The sequence below is a fragment of the Coenobita brevimanus genome, chromosome 96 (genome assembly GCF_032717465.1).
Source record: "Coenobita brevimanus isolate Jiangsu-jjx chromosome 96, ASM3271746v2, whole genome shotgun sequence".
Taxonomy (NCBI): domain Eukaryota; kingdom Metazoa; phylum Arthropoda; class Malacostraca; order Decapoda; family Coenobitidae; genus Coenobita; species Coenobita brevimanus.
In genome coordinates, this window is record NC_137049.1 from 14,652,464 (window position 1) to 14,679,043 (window position 26,580).

The 26,580-nt window shown below is 41.7% G+C and overlaps 1 protein-coding gene and 1 pseudogene across 1 annotated transcript; one reads left to right on the plus strand and one right to left on the minus strand.

The window, feature by feature from the left end:
* Positions 1-5,469: 5,469 nt before the first annotated feature.
* On the minus strand, positions 5,470-9,704 carry LOC145413441 (PRELI domain-containing protein 2-like). The gene is made up of 4 exons (XM_080283131.1): positions 9,501-9,704; positions 7,748-7,908; positions 6,392-6,472; positions 5,470-5,585 (listed from the first exon to the last, which is right to left on the minus strand). The coding sequence occupies exons 1-4, from the start codon at positions 9,702-9,704 to the stop codon at positions 5,477-5,479; spliced, it is 555 nt and encodes a 184-aa protein (XP_080139257.1). The 3' UTR covers positions 5,470-5,476.
* Positions 9,705-13,733: 4,029 nt separating this feature from the next.
* Positions 13,734-23,017, plus strand: LOC145413429 (mitochondrial import inner membrane translocase subunit Tim29-like; annotated as a pseudogene).
* Positions 23,018-26,580: the final 3,563 nt, after the last annotated feature.

Below are 26,580 nucleotides of genomic sequence, written 5' to 3' on the forward strand. Positions count from 1 at the left end.
GAGGAATATGATGGGAACGAGCAAAGGTAATAGCATGAGACTTAAGAGGAGAGAACCGAAAGCCATGAGAAGTGGCCCATTCTGAGGCAGCAGAAACCGCACGCTGAATAAGAGCGCCAAGGGCAGAGATGTCAGAATTTGAGGCATATACCGCAAAATCATCAACATACAAAGAAGAGCGGACGCCAACTGGGAGACAAGAAACAATCCCATTAATTGCCAATAAAAACAGAGTAGTGCTAAGAACACTGCCTTGGGGAACACCTTCGTATTGTGGAAATGAGTCTGAATAAGTATGCTGGACACGGACTCTAAAGAAACGAGCTGATAGAAAATTCTTTAAGAAGACACCAAGGTTACCATCAATACCACAAGAACGAACTGTGCGTAAAATATGGTAGCGCCAGGCTGTGTCATAAGCCTTCTCAAGGTCGAAGAATACTGCGATAACAGATTGTCGAGTGGCAAAGGCTGAACGGATATAAGTCTCTAGATTTAGGAGGGGAGTTAAGGTGCCGCGAGCTTTTCGAAAACCAAACTGTGAAGATGACAAAAGTTGGTTGGATTCTAGGAGCCACATAAGACGATGATTTATCATACGCTCGAATAATTTGCAAAGACAGCTGGTAAGAGCAATGGGACGATAGTCTTGAGGAGCATGGCTTTGCTTTCCCGGTTTAAGAAATGGGAGGATGGTGGCACTACGAAAAGAGGGAGGAAAAATACCCTCTGTCCAGATACGATTATAAATAGTTAATAATAAAGCCATGGCCTGGGGGGAAAGGTGACGGAGCATATTATAGTGTATGCCATCAGGACCCTCACAAGTGTTCTTACAAAGACGAAGGGCAGAGGACAATTCATGGAGCGTGAATGGCGCGTTATATGACTGACTAGACGACAGCTTGAAGACAATTGGCGTACATTCAGTAGCATTCAGGTGAGAGATGAGAACCGCTACTAACATTACTAAAATGAAGACCTAAGCCGTTAGCAACTAGATGCGCATCTGCAACTGACTCCCCATCCAAATGTAGGACAGGGGAGGGCATGGGAAGATGTTTACCTCCTATTTTGCGTATACGTTTCCAGACGGATGCAATGGGTGTATTGGCAGTAATGGTGGAAACGTATAATCTCCAGCTACGATGTTTAGCCCGTTTAACAGTCTTACGAAGAACCGCTCGGGCCTTTTTAAACAGCAGAAATGCACTCTGTTCATCCGGAGTGTTGCGTTTGCGTAGAAAACTCTTCCAACGTGCACGTTTAACACGGAGTGCTACAGTATAGTCCGAATCCCACCAAGGTACACACTTCAAAGTAAAAGGACGGGACGACCTAGGAATCGCTGTCAAAGCTGCACTTAGAACTAACACATTAAAATAGGTGAGTATATCTAAAACAGTGGGTAAGGAAGAAGCGTGCATAGAAGGTACAGTTAAAGAAGTAAATAACGGCCAGTCAGCTTTCGGAAAACTCCATCGAGGGGGCCTGAGTATGGGGCAATATGTAGTAAGAGTAAGTCTTATAGGAAAGTGATCACTGTATACAGTGTCTGAAAGAACGGACCAATGGAAATGTAAAGAAATAGAAGAGGAGCACAAGGAGAGATCCAGACAGGAAAAGGTATGAGTTTTGTCGTCAATATGTGTTGAAGTTCCTGTATTTAGAAGGGATAAATCATTATTAAAAATAAAAGTCTCAAGTTGGCGGCCACGCGAATTGGTAACGGTGTCGCCCCATAAGGCATGACGACAGTTAAAATCTCCTAACAATAAAATTGGGGTGGGTAATTGTGTTAATAAAAGAGATAAGGCAGGGAAATCGATAGGTTGGGAGGGAGTAAAATATATGGACACCACCGTAATCCATCGTTTGAGGAAGACACGAACAAAATGACACGGAACCGTAGTGTGAATGGATAGACGTTCTAGCGGAACTGTGTGATGAACTAAAATGGCAGAAACAGGAAGAGAAGCAGGAGAAAATAAGAAACTATAGTCAGGTATGGGTACTGGGGGGGCAGACAAACGGGGTTCTTGTATGCAGACTAATGTGGGACGATGAACTGCGAGAAGATAACGAAGGTCATTACGATGGGCCGTAAAACTTCTAAGATTCCATTGTAAAATAGACATATTATATATCACCGGGTTGGTTCAATAGTTGGAATAGGAGCAGAACGTGGAGGAGGTGGATGAGTGGGATGGTCAGTATAGCCTGGTGGCATCGGAAGGGATAGAGGAGAGGGATTAGAATAAGAAGGAAGGGGGGCAGAAGGGGAAGGAGCTGTGGGAGTGGGAGGGAGATCAGAAGGGACAGAATGGACTTCGGCTGTATGGACTATTTTTTGTGGACTCATGGGTTCCTGCAATGGAGTCGCCAGAAACTCCATGATGTCTGTGAGGGTTTCACTCTCGACATTTGCTGGGAGTGTCGTCTGTGGTGTCGGCAATGGATTTGATACAGGTTGTGTAGTTTGTGGGGTTGGGATAGGGTTGGCACTAGTTCGTGAAGTCGAGATAGGGATCTTTGATTGAGTGGTTGTCGTGGAGGGCAAGGGGCGGGAGGTACGCATTTTACGGGTTGGGGGGGAATGTGTGGGTTTTGTGAAACCCTTGGCATCCGAAGTGGTGGGAGGAAGTCCACGTTTGCCAGAGGAAGGCGGGCGGCGGGCATCACGCTGTGGCAGAGGGAGTAATTGTTGGTGGAGAGACGAAGAGGAGCGAGGGGTAGCAGCAGAACAGGAAGGGTATTGAGGAGAAGTGATTGGAGTAGACAATAGAGGCGACAGGGAGGAAATTGGAGTGGAAGAGTCTAGGACAGAGAAAGAGTTGGAAAGAGTAACCAGAGGGGTTTGAGAGTGTGAAATGGAACAAGAAGAGAGAGAAGGGGAGGTGGAAGAGGGTAGAACAGAGACAGGGGGGGAGGAGACAACACTGACAGTCGGAGAAGGTGAGGAGGAGGTATGAGTAGAGACTGGAAAAGAGGTTGGGACAGTAGGGGAGCAGGAGACTGGTGATACCAAGGGAGTAAGTGTGTTAGATTGGGAGGTGACGGCAGAAAAGGAGGTAGACGTTGTAATGGTGGTAGAGTGGTGGGACTGGGAAATGGGGGAGGTAGTGGGGACAAGACGGGCCACTCGAGCATATGTAGTATTGATAGAGAATCCTAGTTCACGGGCACGTTGACGAGCTGCACGGAGGGAAAGACCTTCTTTCCAGCGAATCCTGGAGACTTCGGATTCAAAGGTATACACCGGGCAGTTCCGGGACGAGGCAGCATGAGTGCCTTGGCAGTTCGGGCAGACCTGGGTCTTTGCTGTGCAGGCTGAGAAGGTGTGGCCGGGTTGGGCGCAGGTAGGGCATATTGCTTCTGATCTACAGTATTTGGCAGGATGTCCATAGCGCCAACATGAAGAGCACTGTCGCGGACGAGGTATGTATTCTTTGACACTGAGTCGTGTGCCACCAATAATGACAGAAGTGGGAAGATCGCGGCCCTGAAAACTGATCTTAGCGATGTTGGAGGAGTATTTCCGGCGCCCCTGAGGTGGAAGCGTGTAACACTGAACGGACAGTACTGCTAGGTGTTGGGCTGACAAGATGGCTTGTATATCTGTGGAGCATTCTGAGAAACTGCGATCTCCTATAGATATATATGAAGGGATTAGAACAGTTCCCGTGCTGGAGTTTAGGTGGGGATCTGGTACTGCTGCAATGGGTTGACCAGAATGATCGGTAAGCGCCATCACATTCTCAGCCTGCGCAGCAGTCTGGACAGTCAAAAGGCGGTCTCCATTTGGTCGTGATGCAAACGTTATGTCAGGACCTATCTGTCGAAGGAGAGAGAGATGGAGAGTGAGGTCATTTGTTGTCGGCTGAATGTTGAAGAACTTAGGCCATGTCTGGCGACCAAAAATTGATGTTATTGATGGTGGGTTTGGAAAGAGGGGGGGAGGAAGGAGAGGGGGGGAGAAGAAGAAACAGAAGGATAGGAAGAGGAGGAAAGTGGCGGAAAAGTAGGGGATGGGGGATCCGCCTGTCCGGGAGAAGGTTTTGAAGGAGCATCTCCCGTTGCTCCTTGAGAATTTGTTAATATGTCATTATCGGCCATGGTGAGCCTAATTGTACATAACGGGAATTAAACTGGTCCACTCCTGAGAGCCCGGTCAAGAGTAAGGGCGAAAAATACAAGGGCTACCGTACCCATGGTTCCCCGAGGCCGTTAGCGACTGACACAGAAGAGACAGCCTTGCATCCCATCAGCACGGCTCTCACACCTTAGGAAGGTGAGAAGAAAATAAAAGAAGAGAAGAGAAGAAAAAGGACCAAGCAAAATTAGTAGGGCCAAGGACTGGGACCCAAGGGCGGGGAAGCAGGGCATAAGGACACCACCCCCATCATCAGGTCCCAGCCCCAGACCCCGGAGCCCCCCCACGACTACAACGGGCTTGGTTTTGGGGGGGGACTCATCAGACTGAAGCGGTCAATAATAAGGTTCTGAGTACCTGCTCTGACATGAAAGGCACTGTGAACTTGACACTGCAACAACTTGTTAAAAAGAATTTTTTGTACCACTTATACCACTTCTGGAAGAGCAAATGTAAAAAACTGAGTTATCTGAGATCAAGACATAAATTAAGAAATAGATAAAAAAACATACAGTACCTAATCACAGTAATCACACTCCTCTTAAACTATACTTTAGCAAAAACAACCATGGGCTCCACTATAAAATCTGCTTTCCATCTTGTGCTAAAAAATACCCGCTATATTGTAAATGGAAAGGAAACAACACAGAATTAAACTACTGTTGTAAATACACCTACTTTTACCTTAACCATTCTATCTCTGAGCATGCTGATGTACCCTGTTTCTTCCTGAATATCTGTTTCCTGCTTTCTTTCCAGAAGCATTTATACCTCCATTCTCTCTCTAGTATACAATATATATATATATACTGCATTGCATGAAGTAAACTACACACAGTCTTTTCATATTTAGGAACAATTCTCCAACAAAAACCAAAATCAATGCAGCTTCACTCAAAAACAACTCTACGGTTAGGAAAGTAAAAACCCAAGTGAAAGGAACTGGATCAGGTAGTACTGAAAGTAACTGAAAGAAAAACTTGTGTTACTGCAAGGCAATGAGAACTAAAATAATGTGACTGTAATTATAACAAAGTCAAGAAAAAGAATGCTGACACTTTTTCTATCCTGGCATTTTTCACCACTTAAAGAAAGAGTGAAGTACTATGTTCTTACTTCATAAATATAGCTACAGTAATACACTCAAGAAATCGGTATGCTTTTGAGCTGATTAGCACAATAAAAACATGTCAGCACACTGCCAGAACAACCCAAACATATTCCAGTATTTTATATAAAGATACAGTACACAAGAATAAATATGGATCTCTGGAGAGGGACAGAGAAAGACAGAGACCTGTGACATTATTAGTTCTTCCTACTTCAAGCAAAGAGAAACTCTGAATACCAAAAAGATTTAATTTTCTTGCCCCTCTCTGCCATAAGCTTCTCTGTTATTGCAATACTGCGCTGGGCACCTACACTCAGAAACCTGCCAAGGAGAAAAAAGTATTACCCAAACAGAAATGGAAATTCATTAAAAATAGTCATATTACCACTGAGCCCCATCAATCCAATGACACACTTTATGTTTGATTCTAACTTGCTACTCCTCACCCAGCCCTAGGGTGGGAAAGGAGGTCTGGGTGATGATGACGATGATGATGATGACTATGACCATATAATTATCTGCAACTTAGGCAAGACTTGTATTAGAGGTGTTGATGAAGGTTGTGATGAAAAGGACTGCCTTGAGAATAATCAGTTTTAATATCAAATGCGATACTCAGAATATACTCGTACTAAAATATTGTTAGGAAAAAGAGCTACACATTGATTCAATGCGAGTTTATAACAACAAACCAAACGGACACTTGGTGGTCTATGGGGTTATGACACTCCATTCAGATGTGGTCTCCACCCCCTTCTTAGGGGTGGCTGGTATTTATTGCTCACATAACACTCTGGGGCAGATGGATGGTCACTCTCACTTTAATGGTCTGCATTAGTCCTAGGCCTTAACCCTCCTGATATGGTAATAAAGTATTGGTACTGTATGGCTGACAGATGTTGTTTTGACCCTTGGCTCATCTGGATATGAACCAGCAGAATACACGCTGAAGTTACCCTTTCTGCAGTCTACATCCTCCTTTTGGAGGACAGAGAAACTGAAGGACATATGTATAACCCGGTTATAATGGTGCCAGTGCAAGACAGTGTCCCTCTCCAGAACCAAAATACTGGTAAACTGATAGCTAGAGCACAAGGCAGCACAGTTAAAATTGCAAAAGACAGTACCTCTTCCCAAACATTTCAATAAGAGAGCCAAGTGTTCCAAGTCCATGCACTGTGATTACTCCCTCCTGTTCAAAGTGTGTCCTGAAAAGAAACATAACTTATTAGCACAAGGAAAATTTCACATATAGTATTAGTTGCTGCTGCTCAACTCCAGTCTGCCTGACTCAACAGAACCATCAACCATTGGTAGGCAACTACTCCTACAGGGTCATCCCACGGGTTCCCTATACTATACCAATGTTGTTAATGTGCCAGCATCTTGGTGTGGCATGTGCTGTGTGGTGCTCTGTTATGTAAGGTATGTGTGTCAGCCTATTCAACAAGCAGACCATGTGTCACCTCTGATTCCACCCATACCAATAACTAAGCTGATAGCTGAGGAAGGCTGGGTGATGCCCTAATCCCAAGCCCAGCTAAGAAAACTTGATCAGCTCTTTTTGATACCTCTGATGTGTGGTTGCTGGGATGTGGGCCTGTAATACAGTGTTGACAGAAATGTAGTGCTCTGCACATGAAGGTAAGATGTAAGTGATTCTTCATTGCTAATGCTGGAATGTTGGGAGGTGTGATGTTGTTTAAGTGGGCCTGGTTATGTCTGTGTGGCAATTATTTTATGTACCTAGTCGTGCTGTGTGGTTCTGTCATACAGTGACAGGCACGTTCTGTGTCAGCACAGACTGACAAACAGAACTGTGTGCATGGAGGGGAGCCATGATGTTATTTCGCACCTCTGGGGAGGAGAAACAACTGAGATTTCAATCTGGGAGCATCTCCCCAATCCTGCATCCTGTGAGGAAGCCCACGGTCAATGTGGTAGGGTGCCATCTTCCATGCAGGCACAGCTGCTCCCTACCTCATTTTTTACATCATAGATAACTACTGATAAAAACCTTTTTACTAAAAATAACACGGTAATTAAAAACTGCTTTAACCTAAGGGTACAATTTTCTTTTATTCTTCTGGACAAATTTATTCAGCTTGCTAAGAATCCCTTAGTAATAATGGGGTTAATTAAGGCTTTATCTGACCTTTCTAGTTCCATCTCACCTAAGCTGAATAAAGTATCTGGTAGCAGAGGGAATACACACACACACACACACACACACACACACACACACACACACACACACACACACACAAAACTTGTATAGATTAACCCCTTGACTCTGGATGATGTCTTTCTTGGTTTATGTAGACTACAGCAAAAATAACTTCAACCACCTTAGAGAAGGCCTCTCACACGAATGATGTTAAGGCTGTAATCTAAACCTGCCAGTTTGAGATGGCAAGATACTGCACACTGAAAAAGCATCCACAAACTCAAGGGTACAAATACAGGATACATAAGATCTCTACCAATTTGGATTTTGGTGGTGAGGACTGTATGTGGAAGCTTCAGCCAGGGTGACCCAGTCAGTGACGGAGAGGTTACGAGATTTCACATTAAACTTCCTTAAATTTCGATCCCACCAACATTCCTCCTCAATCTGGAACTCTTCTTCTTGCAGGCTCTTTACCTGTAAATCAAATAATAAGGTTTACATACAGGTATAGGATGTCCTCATTATGTTCCAAAATATTACATTTCCTATATGGCAGTATTGATATTCTAAATTAGCCTAGGGGGAAATTGGTAAATCAGCCTTCTGATTGCAGTATAGATTTACATCACCCACTCATTTGATATAGTGCTACCTACTTCTTCCTTCATGTCTCATTCTGTGTCCATCCTCCTCACTATGTATTTCTCCCACCTTCCTGCTGCTGTTTATTACTCTTCTTTCAACTTCGGGTGGTTCTAGATTGAGTGACAAGCCTAAAGGTTTCCTGTAACCCAGGTGACAAGCTAATGGTTTCCTGTAACCCAAAAAACCACTTACACTGCTGGGTGGTAATCATACAGCCAAATACTGGGGTGATGTAGAGCCTACTATGGCGCCCATGTTAACTGGGTGAAGAGAAGCAAATGCAACATCCACCAATGAACCAAGCCTTCACACTGTTCCCCACACCACAGTGAAGCACTGTGAGCTGCATGAGAACATCAATTAACTGCACGGGACAGCCTTGCAGGGGCGGTTACTTGCCTACTGTTGATGTGTCTGCTCGATCAAACAGACTGGGGTAGCACAACAACAACCAGGAAATTATTTTGCATTGCTACTGTTGACTTTACAGCTAAAAAAAAAAAAAAAAGGTCAATAAAGGTCACTGATCATAAAGTCTAACAATATTCTATCTATCTACTATCTACTGCCAGATGCCATAATCCCACAAGGGGTGGCCACTTGACTTTGAGTTATTTGTTTTACGGGGAGGGGCACTAACCCTCCACCAACCCACTTGTTGACACGTAGGGAGCACATATGGTTTGGTTATATGGTTACCACCCAGCGTTGTAAATGGTTTCTTGACTTACAGGAAACCATATGGCTTGTCACCCAATGCAAAGCCACCCAAAGATAATGGTATTCCAGAACATGATGTTTTCTGTGACAGCAGCACTGACTCCTGCAGGGGGGTCTTGTTGCAACCAGATAGAGCCAGGATTATACCTGAAAATTACCAAAGCCTACACAATGAAGTTAACTAGTATTCAGTCTTAACCCTACTTCCCCAATAAAACATAGGGCATTTAGATATAGCACTGTACTGTACTGTGCTGTATTGCATTTACGACAAAAGTAAGAGAAAGTATAGTGGTTACAATGTACAGGAATTTTGTAATGAATGTGACATTCAGCAGGCTTATCCTAAATCTTTCTCCCTTAGGTACCTTCTCCACCTTTAGCCTTTAACACTCATCATTCACACATCTAACACTCATGTATGCAACAGGTCAGCTCTGGAACTGTTTCCCTCTGTCTTTATTTCCTACTGCTTATGCTCTCCAGTCTTTCAAAAGCAGTGTGTCCAGGCATCTTGAAATTAACAGATCTTAAATTTGGCTCTCTGTTATCTTGTTTTTGTTTTTTCTTGGGGGGAACAATTTACGGGCTTCTGATCTTGTTTCACTGGGCCCTGGAACCAGATCTGAGACATACCTTATGTTTTTTTTATGTTTATAAAAAGTTTTACAGGTTTTCTTCCCTCAAATCTAAGAACTTACTCTTCTTAGTATGTGAGGTAAGACATTCCTAACAGCAGCCACTCTCCTGGTGTAGGTGCAGCCATCCCCCATTCGTTTCTTCTTGACTGTTGTGCAGTTGAGAATGTTTGGATCATAGTCATTGGGGAATTTGCAGAGGTGTGTTGCTGCTACCACTTCCACTGGCTCTTGGTAAACATGTTCTGCTGTGACTGTGATTGTCATGCTTCATAGCTGTAAAGGAAAAAGGATATAAAAAATCAGTTTATCCTGTACACAACATTGAAAGCAAATGTTTAATTTTTTGATTTTGTTCAAAAGTCAAGCTGTATGGCTGGTATGGTATGATCACATGAATTTTTTTTTTTTTTTTATGTGCTCGACTCCGGGAACAACAGATGCTGTTGGCATAACGTTCTCCCTACGTGTCAAGTGGGGTTGGTGGAGGATTAGTGCCCCTCCCTGTAAAACAATTAACTCTAAGCCCTTGGCCACCCCGTTTGGGATACATGGCGTCTGGCAATGAATGAATGAATGAATAACTCTGGGCATAGGCTTCACAGCCTGCTCCCAAGGCCCAGTAGCCCTCCTACATATCATACACCTCTACATGTCACCACTTCAGCACTGACACCAACCATCCATACTGAATACGTGCTAGGGCTGTCTCATACAGGACTGATGTATTGGTATTAGCGGGGGTATTTTCACGACATGTCGGCGGGCCTTCTGGTAGATCGGTAAAGTCTGCTTTATATGAAATTCAAATCCTTAAACTGTTCCCTGCCCCAGCGGGGATTTGAACCTGGGTCCGATAGGACCGCAGGCCACCTCTCTACCGACTGAGCCACCGCCTCCCTCAGTAGCCTACTAATGCTTCTGATCAACCCGGAATACAAATTACAAGTTTGCAATATTGTAATTACAAAGGCTTGGCTGGTAACAGAGGCAACAAAATGAAGAAATGAAGCTATAAGACATCTGTTCATTAAGACTTTAATCTTACCCCCTTGTTTGGAACAGCTGTTACTAACTCTGGATATCAGACTGTTTTAATCTTAACTTAGCCCATATTTTCATCCCTTTGCAGTCTATTTCATTCACATCAGTGGCACAATAAGACAATACTAAGGCTTTACATTTTTTCCATACTACTTTCTCATGGCATGTATAATTTTCTAGTGTTAATCTAATTACTCTGCACTCAAGGAAGATGGCAATTTCTGGCAAAGTTTGAGTAAAACGAGTATAGGAACACCATTATTACTACTATCAACTTACATAGTTCAGTATTATTTTACACTTTGCTAATATGCATTTCAAGGATATTACCACCAGTAGTTCTGGACTGCTAATGAACTCATGATACACACATAGTAGGTACTGTAAGCCTACCTTGCTATCTTATCATGAGGGTGACCATCCCAACACCACCACCTATTCAGCCATAGTATCAAAACAATGAAAAGATATGAGCAAACCCCCTAGTTTTTAAAATATTATGGAACATGTACAACTGTTAAAAAAAATCTTGACAATCATGTGTAATGGCTAATATGATCAGTCTGTATACCACACTGTAATGTTGTCAGCAACGACACTGTCTAGGCACGTTCTGCCATCATCACACACGTTTATCATTTTTGGGGTCACACTTCCCCTATGTGTTGAAGTTAGTAGGCCAGTGGGCTCCTCAACGAGGCTTAGACTGCTAAAATGTCACCTTGGAGTGTATTATGCCGACAGTAAAGCCTGATAACACTGTGGTCCCTTTGGAAATCCAGTGTTATCACAACACAACCTTCCAAATATGATCGTTCACTGCCCTCCTCAGACTCTCCGTATCCTCACTATCACTCTTCACCGGAAGCATCTCTATCAGGGCTCTCACAACAGTTGATATGAAAATCCCTAGGTTTGGTGCAAAAAATCCCCAGATTGGACAAAAAATCCCCAAATATAAAATACCAATATAAATGTACTTACACATAGAAAAATACTATTTTATGAAATAATAAAACAATTTTTTTAATACACGAGGTATATTTTTTTCAGTATCAAGCATCAGTTACGTAAATTTAATCAATGAACCAATGAAGAGTATAAATTATAGCTCTGCTTTGGTTACAAGAGACAGTCTGCAAATTGATAAAAATAAATTCAAAAAGCCCTCACTCAGTATTGTTTTACCAAAGTGAAACCTCTGGGTCTAGGAACTTGCAGAATAGGCCTACTAAAATGAAATTAAATCCTATTTCTGACTAGATGGCTGAAAGATAAAAATGAAGAAAAGCATGAGAGTTAAAATAAAGGCAGCAGAAGTAAAGAATGAATGGAGAGGTGAGGAAGAAAGATGGATAAAAAAAATTAGGAAGATAGGAGTAAGAGAAGAAAAAGAGTAAGGGAACAGAGTAAAAAGAAAGACATAGATATAAATAGCTGAAGGAGATATGAAGGAAGAAAACACTAATAAATAGGCTGCATAGATATAAATTAATGAAGAGAAGAAAGGGGGGAATGAAGGCGAGAAGTAAGTATACAGACTATTATCATCATAGTGTAAGAACAGAAGAAATAAGGAAGCTGGAGAAGACCAATTGCTTCACACAAGGCAGGAATGTAAATGAGAGGAAATTATGGCTAACTGAATGGGAGAGAAAGATAAGGGAGAGGGAATAAAGATATAAAGAAAGAGAGAGAAAGGAATGATTGAAGGAAGGGGATCAGTTATGGAGAACAAGTTGAAAAAGGCTGGTTTACTTTCACTCCATATGACTAAAAGAATCACAGTTTCTCAGATAAATCAGGTACAACCCAGGAACTGGTTGATTTAATCCAAATTAAAGCATCAGTTTAACAAAAATAATACTGTAACATGTAATATGCTCCTGGCACTAATTTTCAGCAATATATTGTATATAGTATGATATTCTGTATATGTATAAAAATATATGTAATCCATATAAATAATGTATAGGCCTATAGCAAAGGTGTTAAAGAAAATATCTTTCATCGTCCTATGTATGTCTTTCTCCTTCCGTCTTTACCTTGATCAAGTTGATCACCACTCAGATATTATATATGTACGCTTTCAATAACTCAGTGTACTCAATGTATCCCTAGTGATTTCTGAATATGGCCCAAAATCATCAAAATGGGCTACGTGAAAGCGATGAGGGCTCTTAGCATTCGCCAACAAAAAGTTACATCACTCACCGTATTACACGTTTTCCACGTTATGTCATGACATTCTGTTGTCATAAACTTCATATACAACCCTTATTTATATGTATGGGGGTCTGCTAAGAAGTAACAATTAATGTTAGGACTAAAAACTCAAATAATTTTTCAGTACTTACTCACCGCGTGTGAAAAAGCTTGCAACATGGCGGCCTATAAACAAACTTGAAATGCTAGCTCGTGATTGGTTGAAACTGTAATGCGTCTGACCAATTAAAACTTCCAAAATAGAGTAAGGTTCACAAACAGCTGACCACAAAGAAAATACTATTTTGGCAATATTTACAAGCTATTTACCCTTTTCACCCATTACTGAGGGCATTCTATGTCAATTATAACACATAATAAGCAAAAATCCCCAAATAATCACTAAATATGACCAAAAATCACCAAAAAATCCCTAAAAATACAAAATCCCTAAATTTGTCACTAAATGTACTGAAAAGTTCCAATCTAGGGACAAAATCCCTAAAAGTGAGAGCGCTGATCTCTATTTGCTTCAACCGGCAAATTATACTGTTACTGATTAATTACCAAATCATTCTGTGCCTGTCATATACTATTAAGAAAATCATTACAAGCCTCCCAAATGTCAACCTTAGGCAGAGCAAATAAAGCTCCCGGACGGATTTTAGTAGGACTGAAAAGCGAATGAGAAAAATACTCCGAATAATCAGGAAATAAAATAAGATCGATAGACAAGCTCCTTTTGATGATGTCTCTAACTGGAACTTATTCCAATGATAAAAAATAACTGACACCTGTTTATGTCTGAGGGGAGAGGTGACTGGATTACCCACTGTTGCGAGAGGTACTGTCAAGAAGGCGACCATGAAGGTTGGGAAAGAATTTAGTATATATCTGCGGATGATGGGTGAAGCAGAGACAGCGAAACTGAATCAGTGTACCCTTTACAACAATAAATATTTCGTCAAATCAAATCTAGATTCAAAAGGAGAAGAAGATGAATGTCGCTAGTTTTTCCGGGCGGGAAGTAGACAAATTGACTACAATCATACACACTATTTCTGGGATCCCTCAGCCCTTGCAACTAACACACTGTGGGGAAAAGAAGTGCAGCCGTGTGAGTGGTCAGGAGTGTTTCTTTTACCCTAAGTTGCATAAACTTTGCCTGTTACAACATACGAAGCTCAGTAACAGCTTAAGGTTACTGTAGCTCTGCCCTTTCCGTAGCACTTCTTCATAACTAGCGTATTTCATTGTTAACCCTATCAGGTTTCTGGGCCGGGTAGATTATGTCTGTGCTAGAGTCAGCCACTCACGCCAACCCACATCTTTGCGGCCCAATATTTTATTTTGATTGCTCAGTGTAAATACACTTTTCATGATGGAATGTTGGTTTTGATGTCATTTTAAAGCTGAGTAGTTGTACTTTATCGTAGTATGTTCAAAAAAGGAGAACAAAGAAAATAAAATTTCAAATTAACGAGTTGAAGTTAGGCAAAATGCAAAAATTTTATACCTTGCCGTAGAAACACCTATCTATCTATCTATCTATCTATCTATTGCCAGACGCCTCAGTCCCATTCGGGGTGGCCACAAACAAATCGCCTCCACGTTGCCCAGTCCCCCGCCATTTCACTGCCCTGCTTCCAACTCACACCCCCCTCTCTCATATACCTCTCCACCCCATCCCTCCATCTCATCCTTGGCCTCCCCCTCCCTCTCCCCCCCTCCACCTCACTCACATACACTCTCTTCATCAGTCTTTCACCCTCCATCCTCTCCACATGGCCAAACCACCTCAGTGTATTCCTCCTAACGCTTCCTATCACATCCACATCCACACCACAGCTCTCCTTTTTATCCTCATTTGTCAGCCTGTATCTCCATGTGACTCCACAGGCTCCTCTTAAATAACTCATTTCCACTGCTCTCACTCTTGACTTGTGTCCTTCCAACAACGTCAATGCCATCAGGGTTAGTAGGTGGGTCATCTACTCTTTCAGTGTGCTGAACTATAGTAGCCTAGCCTTGCTTGGAATTCCTACACATGGAAGGAGGTAGAATGGGATTGGCGGTACGGTAACTATTCTCTCTCTCTCTCTCTCTCCTTTTTTTTTCATTTGCCCATATTTTCAGTTAGCTGCATACGGAAAACAGGAACCATGCTGTCCCATGTGCGGCAAATGTCATCACTGTCTACCAAAAAGCCTTGGAGAATCAGGCTGCCACAGAAACTGAAGGGTGGTTTTTTGCAGAAATGGGGTAAGTTTTTTTTTTTTTTTTTCTTGATGTATGGAATACAGTACAATATTCTTTATTTTTTTGTGTGTGTGAATTAGCTAACCACTGCAAGTTATTAAGTGTTACACTTCTGTTTTCTGTAAGTTACTTTTTAAATTTGATTATACAGTAGACTCTCTATAATTTGGATTAATTGGGGGGAACCCTATGTCGAATTATCCAAAAATCTAAATTATTGGAGCTCATGCTTGCTCCTATCCCCAAATCACACCCTTGCTCACTAAAACATGGCTTTTACACAAAAGCATTGAACAGTACAGTATGTTATTACTTTATACACAAAGAGTGCACAATACAATAAATAAAATAATGTCAAACCTTGATAATGAAGTCTTTTAACACAGTAGTAGAGTACAGTATACTTAACTGTATATACTGAAGGTACTGTACAGTTCTTAAAAATTACATTTATTACTACACTTATCATTACAAAAACTGTTCACGTCCACTTATCACTGGAACCATTTTCGGACTTGTCTCGCTAATTTAAATTTCTGTCCAAATTAAAATTATTTGTCTGGTGGTTAAAAAAGATTCAAATTAACCGATTTCTGAATTATTTGGATTCGAATTAGAGAGAGTTTACTGTATGAATGATTCTTTGTTGTACAGTTCTCTTACTCAGAGTGGTAATAATAGCCCAGTCAAAATCAGATATGCCTTTAATTTAGTGGCCATTAACTTCCACGCTATATTGATATGTTATGTCTGTTGCTGCTTCCAGGCAATTTTAGTAAACTTATGATTGATTTTTGAACTGGATGTGACATATGAAGGTGTATGGAATGTGGCTAGGAGATCTGCAGGACCTCAGAGAATGGACTTTGCTCAAAGTCAGACAAAAATACAAAAATAAAAAAGCCACTACCAAGAGGCTGTCTTGAGCTGAATAAAACTACCTGCTATCAGAATAACAAATCCCTTCCTCCCCATGCACACTTAATTGTGCAGCACTGTACATGTGCGCGTACCCTCCTAGTACTGTATAGGGGTTACTGTTACTAGCCTAGTCTGACTAGGTTTTCCTTAGCTTGGTAAATACCTGTAGAAGTGCATGTCATGCATCAGATATACTGTTTGAATGAATGAGAGAAATCAACAGTCTGGTACCAATGGTGCATTTTTTCTAATCTAAAGAAGATCCCTAACCCCTCTCAGCCCATTTAGTGGTTAAGTGGATGATTAATCTGACTAGTAACTAAAGAGCCTTATTCCTACCTCATAACTATGGCTTATCAAATTCCATGCAACTACAGCTTCGTATTCAAGTTGTAGGAATGCCGCAGTTCCACCTGCTGAAAACAGTCTGATTAAAGCAGGATAACCAAAATACTGTACAGTTGGTGGTAGGTGGGGGCGCCTATCATCCACTCACTTGATTTAGTGCTGCCTACTTCTTCCTTCATGTCTATCATTGTTTTTCTGTATTTACCCCCCTCTATTCCTATTTCCTCCATCCTTCTTATCACTGTTTATTACTCTTCTTTTCACTTGAGGTGGCTTTACACTGACAAGCGGAATGGTTTCTTGTAACACAGGAAACCATTATAATGCTGGGTAGTAACCATGTAGTCAAATAATGAGGTGGTGTGGAACCTACTATGTTGCCTCTGTTAGCTGGGATGAGAGATGCAAATGTGGCATCCACCCAAGAACCAAACTTCCACACCAGTCCCCACACCCCGATATGGCAACACACCGTTATCAGCATGTAAGACATCAGTTCACTGCATGGAATGGTCCTGTAGGGGCAGTAGCATGCCTGCAGTTGATGTGTCTGCTCAATCAGACAGACTGGGGTAGCACAACGATAACAACTGTACAGTACTATACAGTACACTAGGCCTATATAGATTTTGTCACTTATGGTAGTGTACTTGTGGCCCTTGTAAACAGTAAAGAGTTAAATAATTTCATTGCACAAACTTTCCATACTGACACTGATTTTAGTGTGAAATTTGTTTATATACGGTACTGTTATACTAGATTTATCAACTTGTATCTTCTGTAGGTGATTACTGGGTGACAGTGGCTCAAGACTACAAGGAGGTTGCATTTGAGTTGGCAGCTGAATCTCGGAAACATCCTGTGAAGGCTGGCTGTTACATTTCACGTGAGTACTTTTGTCTTAGTTCTTTTGAATATTAGACCAGAATGTAGACTATCCGTATCCTAGTGTACAGTATGACCTCATTGTACAATACTGGTATGTTGATGTGTTCATTTATTGTCATTCAACTGTTTTATTCTAAGAAGGCAAAATAACTACAACCAGAAGAAATACTGTACAAGGAAGTAACTGTAGTATCTGGCAATCCTAGCTGAAGCACTTATATGTTGATCCTGGGTTAGTCTTGTACATTACTTGACCAGTTTCGTTCTTCGCTGAATGGTTTTGCAGGAAGGACTTTTTCTCGGAGGTCAAGCCTCTCGTGATTTTATTAATTGTTTTATAGAGTTATTCAGCAAGTATGTCATTGTGGAGTAATTTCAGGGTTCTCAACACAAAATCTTTTTTTGAATGATTACTCTACATCTACTATCTGTCACAAAGTAGTATTAATTGTAACAGCAGTGTAATAGATGGCTGCTAATATAATAGTGATATACAGTAGTAGATCAAAATATTAAGTACCATACTAGTAGTTGTAATAGTAATGGAAACCAAGTAATTGATACCATGTCTGTTAGTAGTAGTAATAGTAGTAGCAGCAGCAGCAATAGCAGCAGTAATAGCAGCAGTCATAGGTTCATCTGAAATATGAAGTCAGTGGACTGCAGGCTGTGGTTGCCCCCGTCTGCAGTCCACCTCCTTCCTTTGTGGGGGGTGGGGGGTAATACAGAATTAGCTGTTGCCATTGTATCTTTCATACCAAACACATTGACCATGTTAATCCAGTGTTGTATTTTATAGCCACTGTAGTATGTTCTTGCTACTTTTGGATGATTTAATCTTAGAAGAAAAAAACTTTTTGAACTAGTGGGTTTAGATATATCTCTCAATGATCCTTTCATTACAAAATACCTGCCTGCAAATAAATAAAATCATGTGTAGGTAGCAAGAATAAACCTATAAATTACAGCACCAGATTCAGTGAGTTAATTGTGGCAACAGTGACTATGTGCTTTATTACTGTAATATTCTTCATGTTTCAGTTATATCTGGGCTTATTTATGCTGTGAAGACAAATCCTGACTTGAAGGATTACGAGGACACATTGCAAGAATTCAAAAATGAATCTTCCATGCTGAGCTCTAAAATCCGTAATCCTGAGGTTGAGTCACTTCAATTACATGGTGGATTGCTACACACATGGCTTAGTTAGGAGGTAAATACAGAATAGCTTTTTATATTTATTTTTACAGTATTGTCTTGGTCTGATAAGTCACATTATGCACCTTCGTTTTGCATGTCCAAACCAATCACCAATGAGAGCCTACAAATTGTAGCACTGCACGTTGAGTTGGGTAGCTACAGCATCCACCTGGGAGCCAAACCTCCTCCTATTTCCCTGTATCTTGCCATGGGAAGGACCCTGGTGAGCCACTGTCTATAACAAGTGGCACTGGATCCCTACAAACTGTCCATGTAGGATGACCGCATAGAAGCAGTTACTTACCTTAGGTCAGTGAGTCTGCTTGGCCAGTCAGATGGAGGTTAAGCAACTGCATGTCCAGATCATTTCAGTCTGCCCATGAGGTGATGCACATGGATAATCTGTGGTGGATTAGACACGTGAAGAGAATGTATAAGAGTAAGTGGGTAAAGTTCTGTAAATACCTGAAAGTGGAAAGAACAGTCCCTGCTGGTAGATCAAGAAAAACATGGGATAAGATCCTGAGAAATGCCCATAGGGTTAGAGGATGACCAGAGTGTTGCAGGAGACTGTGTTCCTTGGAAAGCAGACATTGGGTGAAAAGATGACCCATGCAAGCATGGGAAACATGGGAAACTGCCTGGACCAAAAAAAAAGTTTAAGACAGCTGATATGCATGCAGAAAAAAATCAGATTAAAAGAAAGGTGGTGAAGATAATCTGTAATGCAGGTACTAAGACCACTCTTTACCATGTGTGTGTGTGTGTGTGTGTGTGTGTGTGTGTGTGTGTGTATTTGTTTGTTTATTTGTTTAGTTCACTTCAAGAATACTCCCCCAGTATCCCTGCTTGTCGTACGAGGCGACTAAAAGGGTTGGTGGTGGGTTAGTGCCCCACCCCGTAAAAAGAACTAACTAAAAAAGCGAACAAAGCGCCTCGGACCCGGACGGACCATACGTTGACGACTAAGGAACGGACAGAGGACATTCTTAGGGTGGGAACATGGAATGTGAGAGGAGTGAATGATGAAGTGAAAGAGAGAGAGATTGTTCAGGTGCTTGAGGATGCAAAAGTGGATATATGTGGATTGACTGAAACAAAATGGAGAGGTGAAAGGGTGAGAGAATGGGAATATGGTGTAGGTATATGTGCGAGAGTCAATGAGAATGAGAGGGCAAGAGAGGGAGTATGTCTGATGATAAGCAAGAAGTGGAAGGAAAATATAAGAGAGTATGGAACAGTGGGTGCAAGGATTTAATGGGTGAAGATGAAAGTAGGTATACAAGCATTGGCGATTGTATGTGTGTATGCTCCAACAGAGGATCGAGTGGCAAGAGTGAAAGATGAGTTTTGGGCGAGAGTAGAAGCATGTATGGACAAGTTTGAGAGGAGCGAGAGAGTGCTGTTGATTGGAGACATGAATGGCAAAGTTGGGAATGTACGAGTGGATGGAGTGGTTGGTCAGTGGGGTGTGCCAGCTGAAGTAGATGGGAACGGTAGTGCTTTGGTGGACATCTGTGCTTGTAAGGGGTTGGCAATAGCCAACACCTACTTTCGTCATAAGATGATCCACCGATACGAGTATACATGGAGAGTGAGGAGGAGGATGGATGGTGAACTTGTTGAACGAAAGGCAATGATAGACTACGTGTGTGTGGATGAGCGAATGAGAAGACAAGTGTTGGATGCAAGAGTGTGGAGAGGGTGGGGGAATGGAGTCTCGGACCATCACTTAGTGATGGCCAAGGTAAAGATGCAAAGAAAGTGGTTGAGGAGGCGAAGGGGAAGACAGGAGGAAGCAGCTCCTGTGAGAAGAGTGGAGAAATTGCAAGATAGTGAGAAAATGACAGAGTATAAGAGCATAGTGGAAGAAAGATTGGGAAGGTATGAGCTAGAGCAGATGGAAGGGGTGGAAGACATATGTAAGATATTCACGGAAGAGATAGGCGCAGCGTGTGAGGCGGTTTGTGGAGTGAGGAGGAGATGCAAGGGTGTGCAAGGGACAGCATGGTGGAATGATGAGGTGAAACGAGCTGTGGAACAAAAGAAGAAGGCATATGGTGAATGGTTGGCGAGTAGAGGTAGGGGAGAAGATGAGAGAGAGAAGAGAGAGGTATATGTGAGCAGGAGAATGGAGGTTAAGAGACTGGTGAAGGAGAGTAAGAAGAAAGTGGATGAAGAGTTTGGGAGGAATCTGAGTGTGAAATGGAGGGAGAGTAAGAAATTGTTTTGGAAGGAGGTAAAGAAAGTAAGGCAGTGTGAAAGGGGAAATAATAGGGGAGTGAAAGATAGGAATAATAGATTGTTGGTGGAGAAGAGAGAGAAATTGAGGAGATGGAAGGAGCACTTTGAGGATTTGTTGAATGTAGAGAGTGAGAGCAGTGTGAGTATAAGTGGTTGGGGAATGGCTGGGAGAAGAAGAGATGAGAGGAGGGAGGAAGAGATCAGTAGGGCGGAAGTAGTGGAAGCGATGAAGAAGATTAAGCTGAGAAAGGCCCCAGGAATTGATGGAGTGTGTGGTGAAATGCTTAGGTATGGGGGTGAGATTGTTGTGGAGTGGATATGGAAGTTGTGTAGATTGGCTTGGGAAGAGGGAAGGGTTCCAGAGGACTGGAAATCAGGTATAATTGTTCCTCTGTACAAAGGAAAAGGGGAGAGAGAAGTATGTGGTAACCATAGGGGTATTTGCCTTCTTAGTGTGACTGGTAAAATATATGGTAGAATACTCATTGATAGGGTTAGGCATATGACAGAGGAGCTAGTTGGAGAAGAACAAGGGGGATTTAGGAAGGGAAAAGGGTGTGTAGATCAGATATTTGTTCTAAGATGTTTAGTGGTGAAGTATCTAGAGAAGGGAAGGAAAGTGTATGCTGCCTTCATGGACTTGGAGAAAGCTTATGACAGAATAGATAGGCAAGGTATGTGGAGGGTATTAAGAATATATGGAGTGGAGGGGAAAGTGTTGAGTGCTGTAAAGAGTATGTACGAGGGAGCTAGGGCTACGGTGCGAGTGGATGGTGAGCTGAGTGAGTTCTTTGATCTCAGTGTGGGACTGAAACAGGGGTGTGTGATGTCTCCATGGCTGTTTAATATATATATATGGATGGGGTTGTAAAGGAGGTGCAAGTTAGGGCAGTGGATGTGGGGCTGGCCCTAATGAATGAGGGTGAGATTTGGAAGCTTCCGGTGTTGCTGTTTGCTGATGATACAGTATTGTTGAGTGAAGATGAATGGGAGTTGCAAGGTTTGGTGAATGAATTTGGGACAGTGTGTAGGAGGAGGAAGCTGAAAGTTAATGTAAACAAAAGTAAAGTTATGGTGTTTGAGAGGAATGAAGTCACAGAGTGTGCAGTGAGGTTGGATGGTGAGGATATGGAGAATGTGAGTGCATTTAAGTACTTGGGTAGTGTGATGAGTAAGGATGGAACTTTGGGGGATGAAGTACGTGAAAGGGTACAGCAGGGAAGGAAGGTTGTTGGTACACTGAAAGCAGTGATGAGAAATAGGGAGGTGAGTATGGAAGTTAAGAAGTCACTGCATGATAGTATTGTGATCCCTACCCTGACGTATGGAAGCGAGGCGTGGACCTTGCAAGAGGGGAACAAGTCAAGAGTGAGAGCAGTGGAAATGAGTTACTTGAGAGGAGCATGTGGAGTGACATGGAGGGACAGGTTGACGAATGAAGAAGTGAAGGAACGTTGTGGGGTAGATGTGGATGTGGTTGAGAAGATTAGGAGAAATACACTGAGGTGGTTTGGACATGTGGAGAGAATGGAGAATGAAAGACTGACTAAGAGGGTGTATGTAGGTGAGGTGGAGGGAGGGAGAGGGAGGGGTAGACCGAGGATGAGGTGGAGGGATGGAGTTGAGAGGTATCTGAGGGAGGGGGGGGTGAGTTGGCGGGAGGGTAGTCAAATGGTGGGTGACAGAGTGACTTGGAGGCGTTTTGTCTGCGGCCACCCTTTGCGGGATTAGGGCGTCGGGCTATAGATAGATAGATAGACTTTTAATGTTAAGGCTCCAATATGCTTGCATGCATCAGTCTTGGTCACCTAATGGCAGCTGTCCATGCTGCTCAGTGTCTGAATTCTTTTCACATTGCCTGAAAAGCCATTAGTATTTAACTTTTTAGTACAAAGATTGTTGGAATTTTTTAGATGTTATGGGGGTCCAGTTCCAAATACGTTCTCTTTGTATGACTTCTGTTTATGTGTGTGTGTGTTTGTGTGTTTTTTTCCAGTCCCAAATATTGTGACCAAGGTCGTATTGTACTGTTTGAATACTGTATAAACCTAGAGCCAGGTACACTTTGGAAAAAAATATATTGTCCGCATTTTTGTGAAACTTATTTATTTATTTTTTTCCAGGTTAAGCATTGGCTTTTGTTCTTTCCTGTGGGTGGATAACTACTCAAAAGAATGTGGTGTGTTCAAAAGCCAGTGTGAGTACCTCAAACCACGCTATTTGACATTTCATCAACGCATCGTTGATGTGGGCTTCTTAGGGAGGTGGTGGGTCATTGACAGGAAGATGAAAGACTTTGATATCAACCCAAACGAATGGCCAGTAAATGAGGCCAATGAGTCAGTGTTCACTTCTGGCTGGAAAACCGTGAAAGAAGCAGTGTCCTCAACAGTAACTTCAGTATTACTTAAATCTGAGAGTTAGGTTAGTAGATAATTGTATATAGGGATAAGAGTAAGTTAGTATGTAATAATAGGGGTAGAGTAAGTTAGTACAGTACATAATGATTGTGCATATAGGGTAGAGTAGTATGTACTGATTCTGTATACTGTATAGGATTAAGAGTGATATACCTTTCAGATATAATGAGATTCTTTTATTTGACACATCATAGAGTCTACTTCTGTTTTCAGTCTACAGTACAGTCTTAGTTTCTGGATGCATTTCTAAATATGTATATCATTTTTGTTTACGAACTTCGAGTTATGCAGCAATAGTGTTAAGTCATATTTAATGACATTTTTTCCCCCCCCATCACATGGAAACATACAGCTAAACTGAAGATACAGTTAAATGTATGAGTTCCTAATATGGCATGTACTGTTCCATAATATTTTTTTCATATAATATATATGATGTTCTGAACTATGCTTTCATGAACTGATTACAATTAATAATGACTGTAGACAGGCTGTATTTTCCCTGACTGATTTTGTGCTAGGCTATACCAGTAAAATATTGTGGTACATTCAAGTATAGTATCCAAGAATGAAAAAAAATCATGGGGTTTTGAGGAATGGTTTGTGGAAATTCATGTACTCATTGATAGAAACTACTTTGGATGAGACCATTTACCATCATAATTTATCACTTATGCCTTGCTTCCCCCAAAAGGCAATGACCATGGCAGAAATATATCGTGGTTGCTTTGACCTTACATCTCTCAGTTACTGTTAATCTCTCTCTCTCTCTTTCTCTCTACCTCTCTCTCTTCTACTTCCTTACCCTAGTGGTCATATGAAGTACCACATTCTTTGCACTATCACATGCAAAAGTTTGCCAATAAACCCTTGCCAGCATTGTTTCCTGCCTTTAACAGTTCTCATTCATCCCTGAACTTAAGATAATCCTTCCTTCTCACACTCTTTAGTTTTGTGCTTCATATTGCTATTATATAAAACTGTTTTATGTACACCTTTCATTGCCAGACAGCAGGGAAGTATTGGTGAATGTTTGATTGTGATGCAGTAGTATTTTGTTGTATTATTCTTTTGTCTCCTTCAAGCAGTAATACATTCATAATGTAAAAATAACATTTATAGTGTAAAAATAGCCCAATATGAACTGTTCTGAGGTGGGAAGTAATGAATATACATCACACCCTGGTTATTATAATGATATATACTCCCTGATATATTTAATCCATATAAAATGAAGAATGCAAATTTTTACTGTACAGAGTATTATCACATCAATAATGGTACTGTATGCAGCTCATGAAGATGAACTAGAAACTTCTCTCCTTCTCTTCTCATCTAGATAATGGATAAGTGTATATCCTAATATAAGTACAATATATCTTGTACTGGTAGTTTAACAGACTGAAAGATGTCTATGTACTCTAGTCTTATCAAGACTTACTTGTATTCCTTCATCCCTCTCTGTTCTGCCATCATTTAGATATTCAAGTTTATCCTTTCACTTTCCCCATGGCCATTCTCTTGTCTTTTGTGTTCCACATGATCAAACAATCATAATACTTTATGTCTGTTTGTTTATATGTAGCCAGAGGCCATGATCCCTAAGGAGGTGGCCATGAATAAATCACCTCGATATCTCCCGTCTTCCACTATCAGGCCGCCTTCCCTGCATTTCACACCATTCATCCACATACCTCTTCATGTCATCCTTGGTCTCTTTCTCCCTCATTCACAATGTACAACACATTGATTGTATGCACAGAGCATCACATAACAAAGGTATGGCACTTTTTATAAATTTGGTAGCAAATGGAATGACTATCAACAGGTGTATGTGAAGCACATCTATAGAGAAATGTAGAAAATAAAATGCAGAAGTTATGCTTGCAAGTTGGGAACACGACTTCAAAGGCTTGAATGACTGTGTGGCCCATTTCACTGGGGCATGCTGTTGATATTTCTCTGGCCACTCTTATGCTTCCTCTTTCCTTGCTTCTATAATTATCTTGCCTCACCACATCATTAGGTTTGGAATAATGGCTGGGATGATGACTATTATTGTTTGATCCTTTTACTGTTAGAAATTCCTTTGGGTAAATAAATTTGTCTGTCATTAGCCTTAATGAAATTATGGTGTCTCTACCACCAGTACACTGTATCAAGATGTGTGTCATATACCTCCATTACTATCATCACAATTGGTGCAGGAGAGGGATGCCTTCATGTGGTGACACCAATATGACTTGGCAACTCTGCCATGAATAAATCAGTGAACTACAGGAAAAGGGCAGCTTCAGCTTGCAGTCTACGAGGTTAATGTCCAGATCAGCTTGAGGCAACAGCAACATCACTGTCATCACCACCATGTCCATTCCCATTTTTTTGTAACATGCCATGGGAAGAATACAAAAATTAGATTTAGAAATAAGCAAGTAACTATACTATGAATGTCAGCAAAATGAGTAACATTCATTCACTTATTCATCATCATCATTTTTCACACTCAATGATGGGGTGAGATGGATCCAGAAAGTGAGAAAAGATAAAGCATAACAGAGGGAGTACCATTAACACATGCCCAGTGAAAGAGGCCAGACACTCATTCACTCACCATTCCACCCCTGGAATTATTGCTCTCTCTCACAGGAAGTGCTGGAGAGGGATGCCATTATGTGGTGGCTCCTATATGACTGGGCAGTTCAACTACAGTCCATTCACTTAATACGCAAGAGTTTGGGTGGTAGAAGACCTCGCTGTCTAGAAATTTTATCATCATCATCCGGACCTCCTTTCCTTATGGGGAAAACTCTAATTGGTGAGGTGGCTGCCTAAAAAGTCACCCTTTAGGCCCCTAGTAGTCATTTTGTGTACCGGGTATGTATTATGGGACATTAAACACATATACACAGTAAGTATAACCCACACAATAACCCCTTACTTTAAAATCTATGCAGGAAAGGCTTAGTTGACTTGAAGAGATGGGGTTCCAAGGCAGGACGAGGCACGGTGCCCCAGCCTCAGCACCCTCCATCACATCACCACCACCACCAACACACTCACATCAGTCATGAACCCCCCAAAGTCCAAGGCAGACACAACAGATGCACCATCGTTGTCATCCTTGGCTGATGTTGAGGGCACTAGATCTTGCTGTGCTTGAGTAAAGGTGGTGATCAGAGTCTGATGCCTTCGGTTCACTTCCTTGGCATGCCTGTCTCGGTTATAATGGAGGCTATTTTCCATGGCATCCAGAACCTCTTGACCACACAGTTTACAGATTTCATTTTGTTGACTCTTCATCTTTAAACTCATCAAAGACGGCCAAGATTTTGCTTACATTTCAGATCGACAGATCTTCGCTATCCACGGCCATGGCTTGTGAAGATGAAACAAGTCACTTCCTCGTGCACTGTGCAAGGGTAGGCTGCGTCATGCGGCATGACACTGGATTCGGCTCACTTTGCCACACCAATTTCGCATTTTCAAAACCAACTCATGCACTACAGATTGCTTAATTTTTTTCAACCTCCTTCCCCCCCGTTGCACTCTAGGCATTTCGTGTCATAGAAACTTGCGTATTACTGTAAGTGAATGGACTGTACTTGGTTTTACA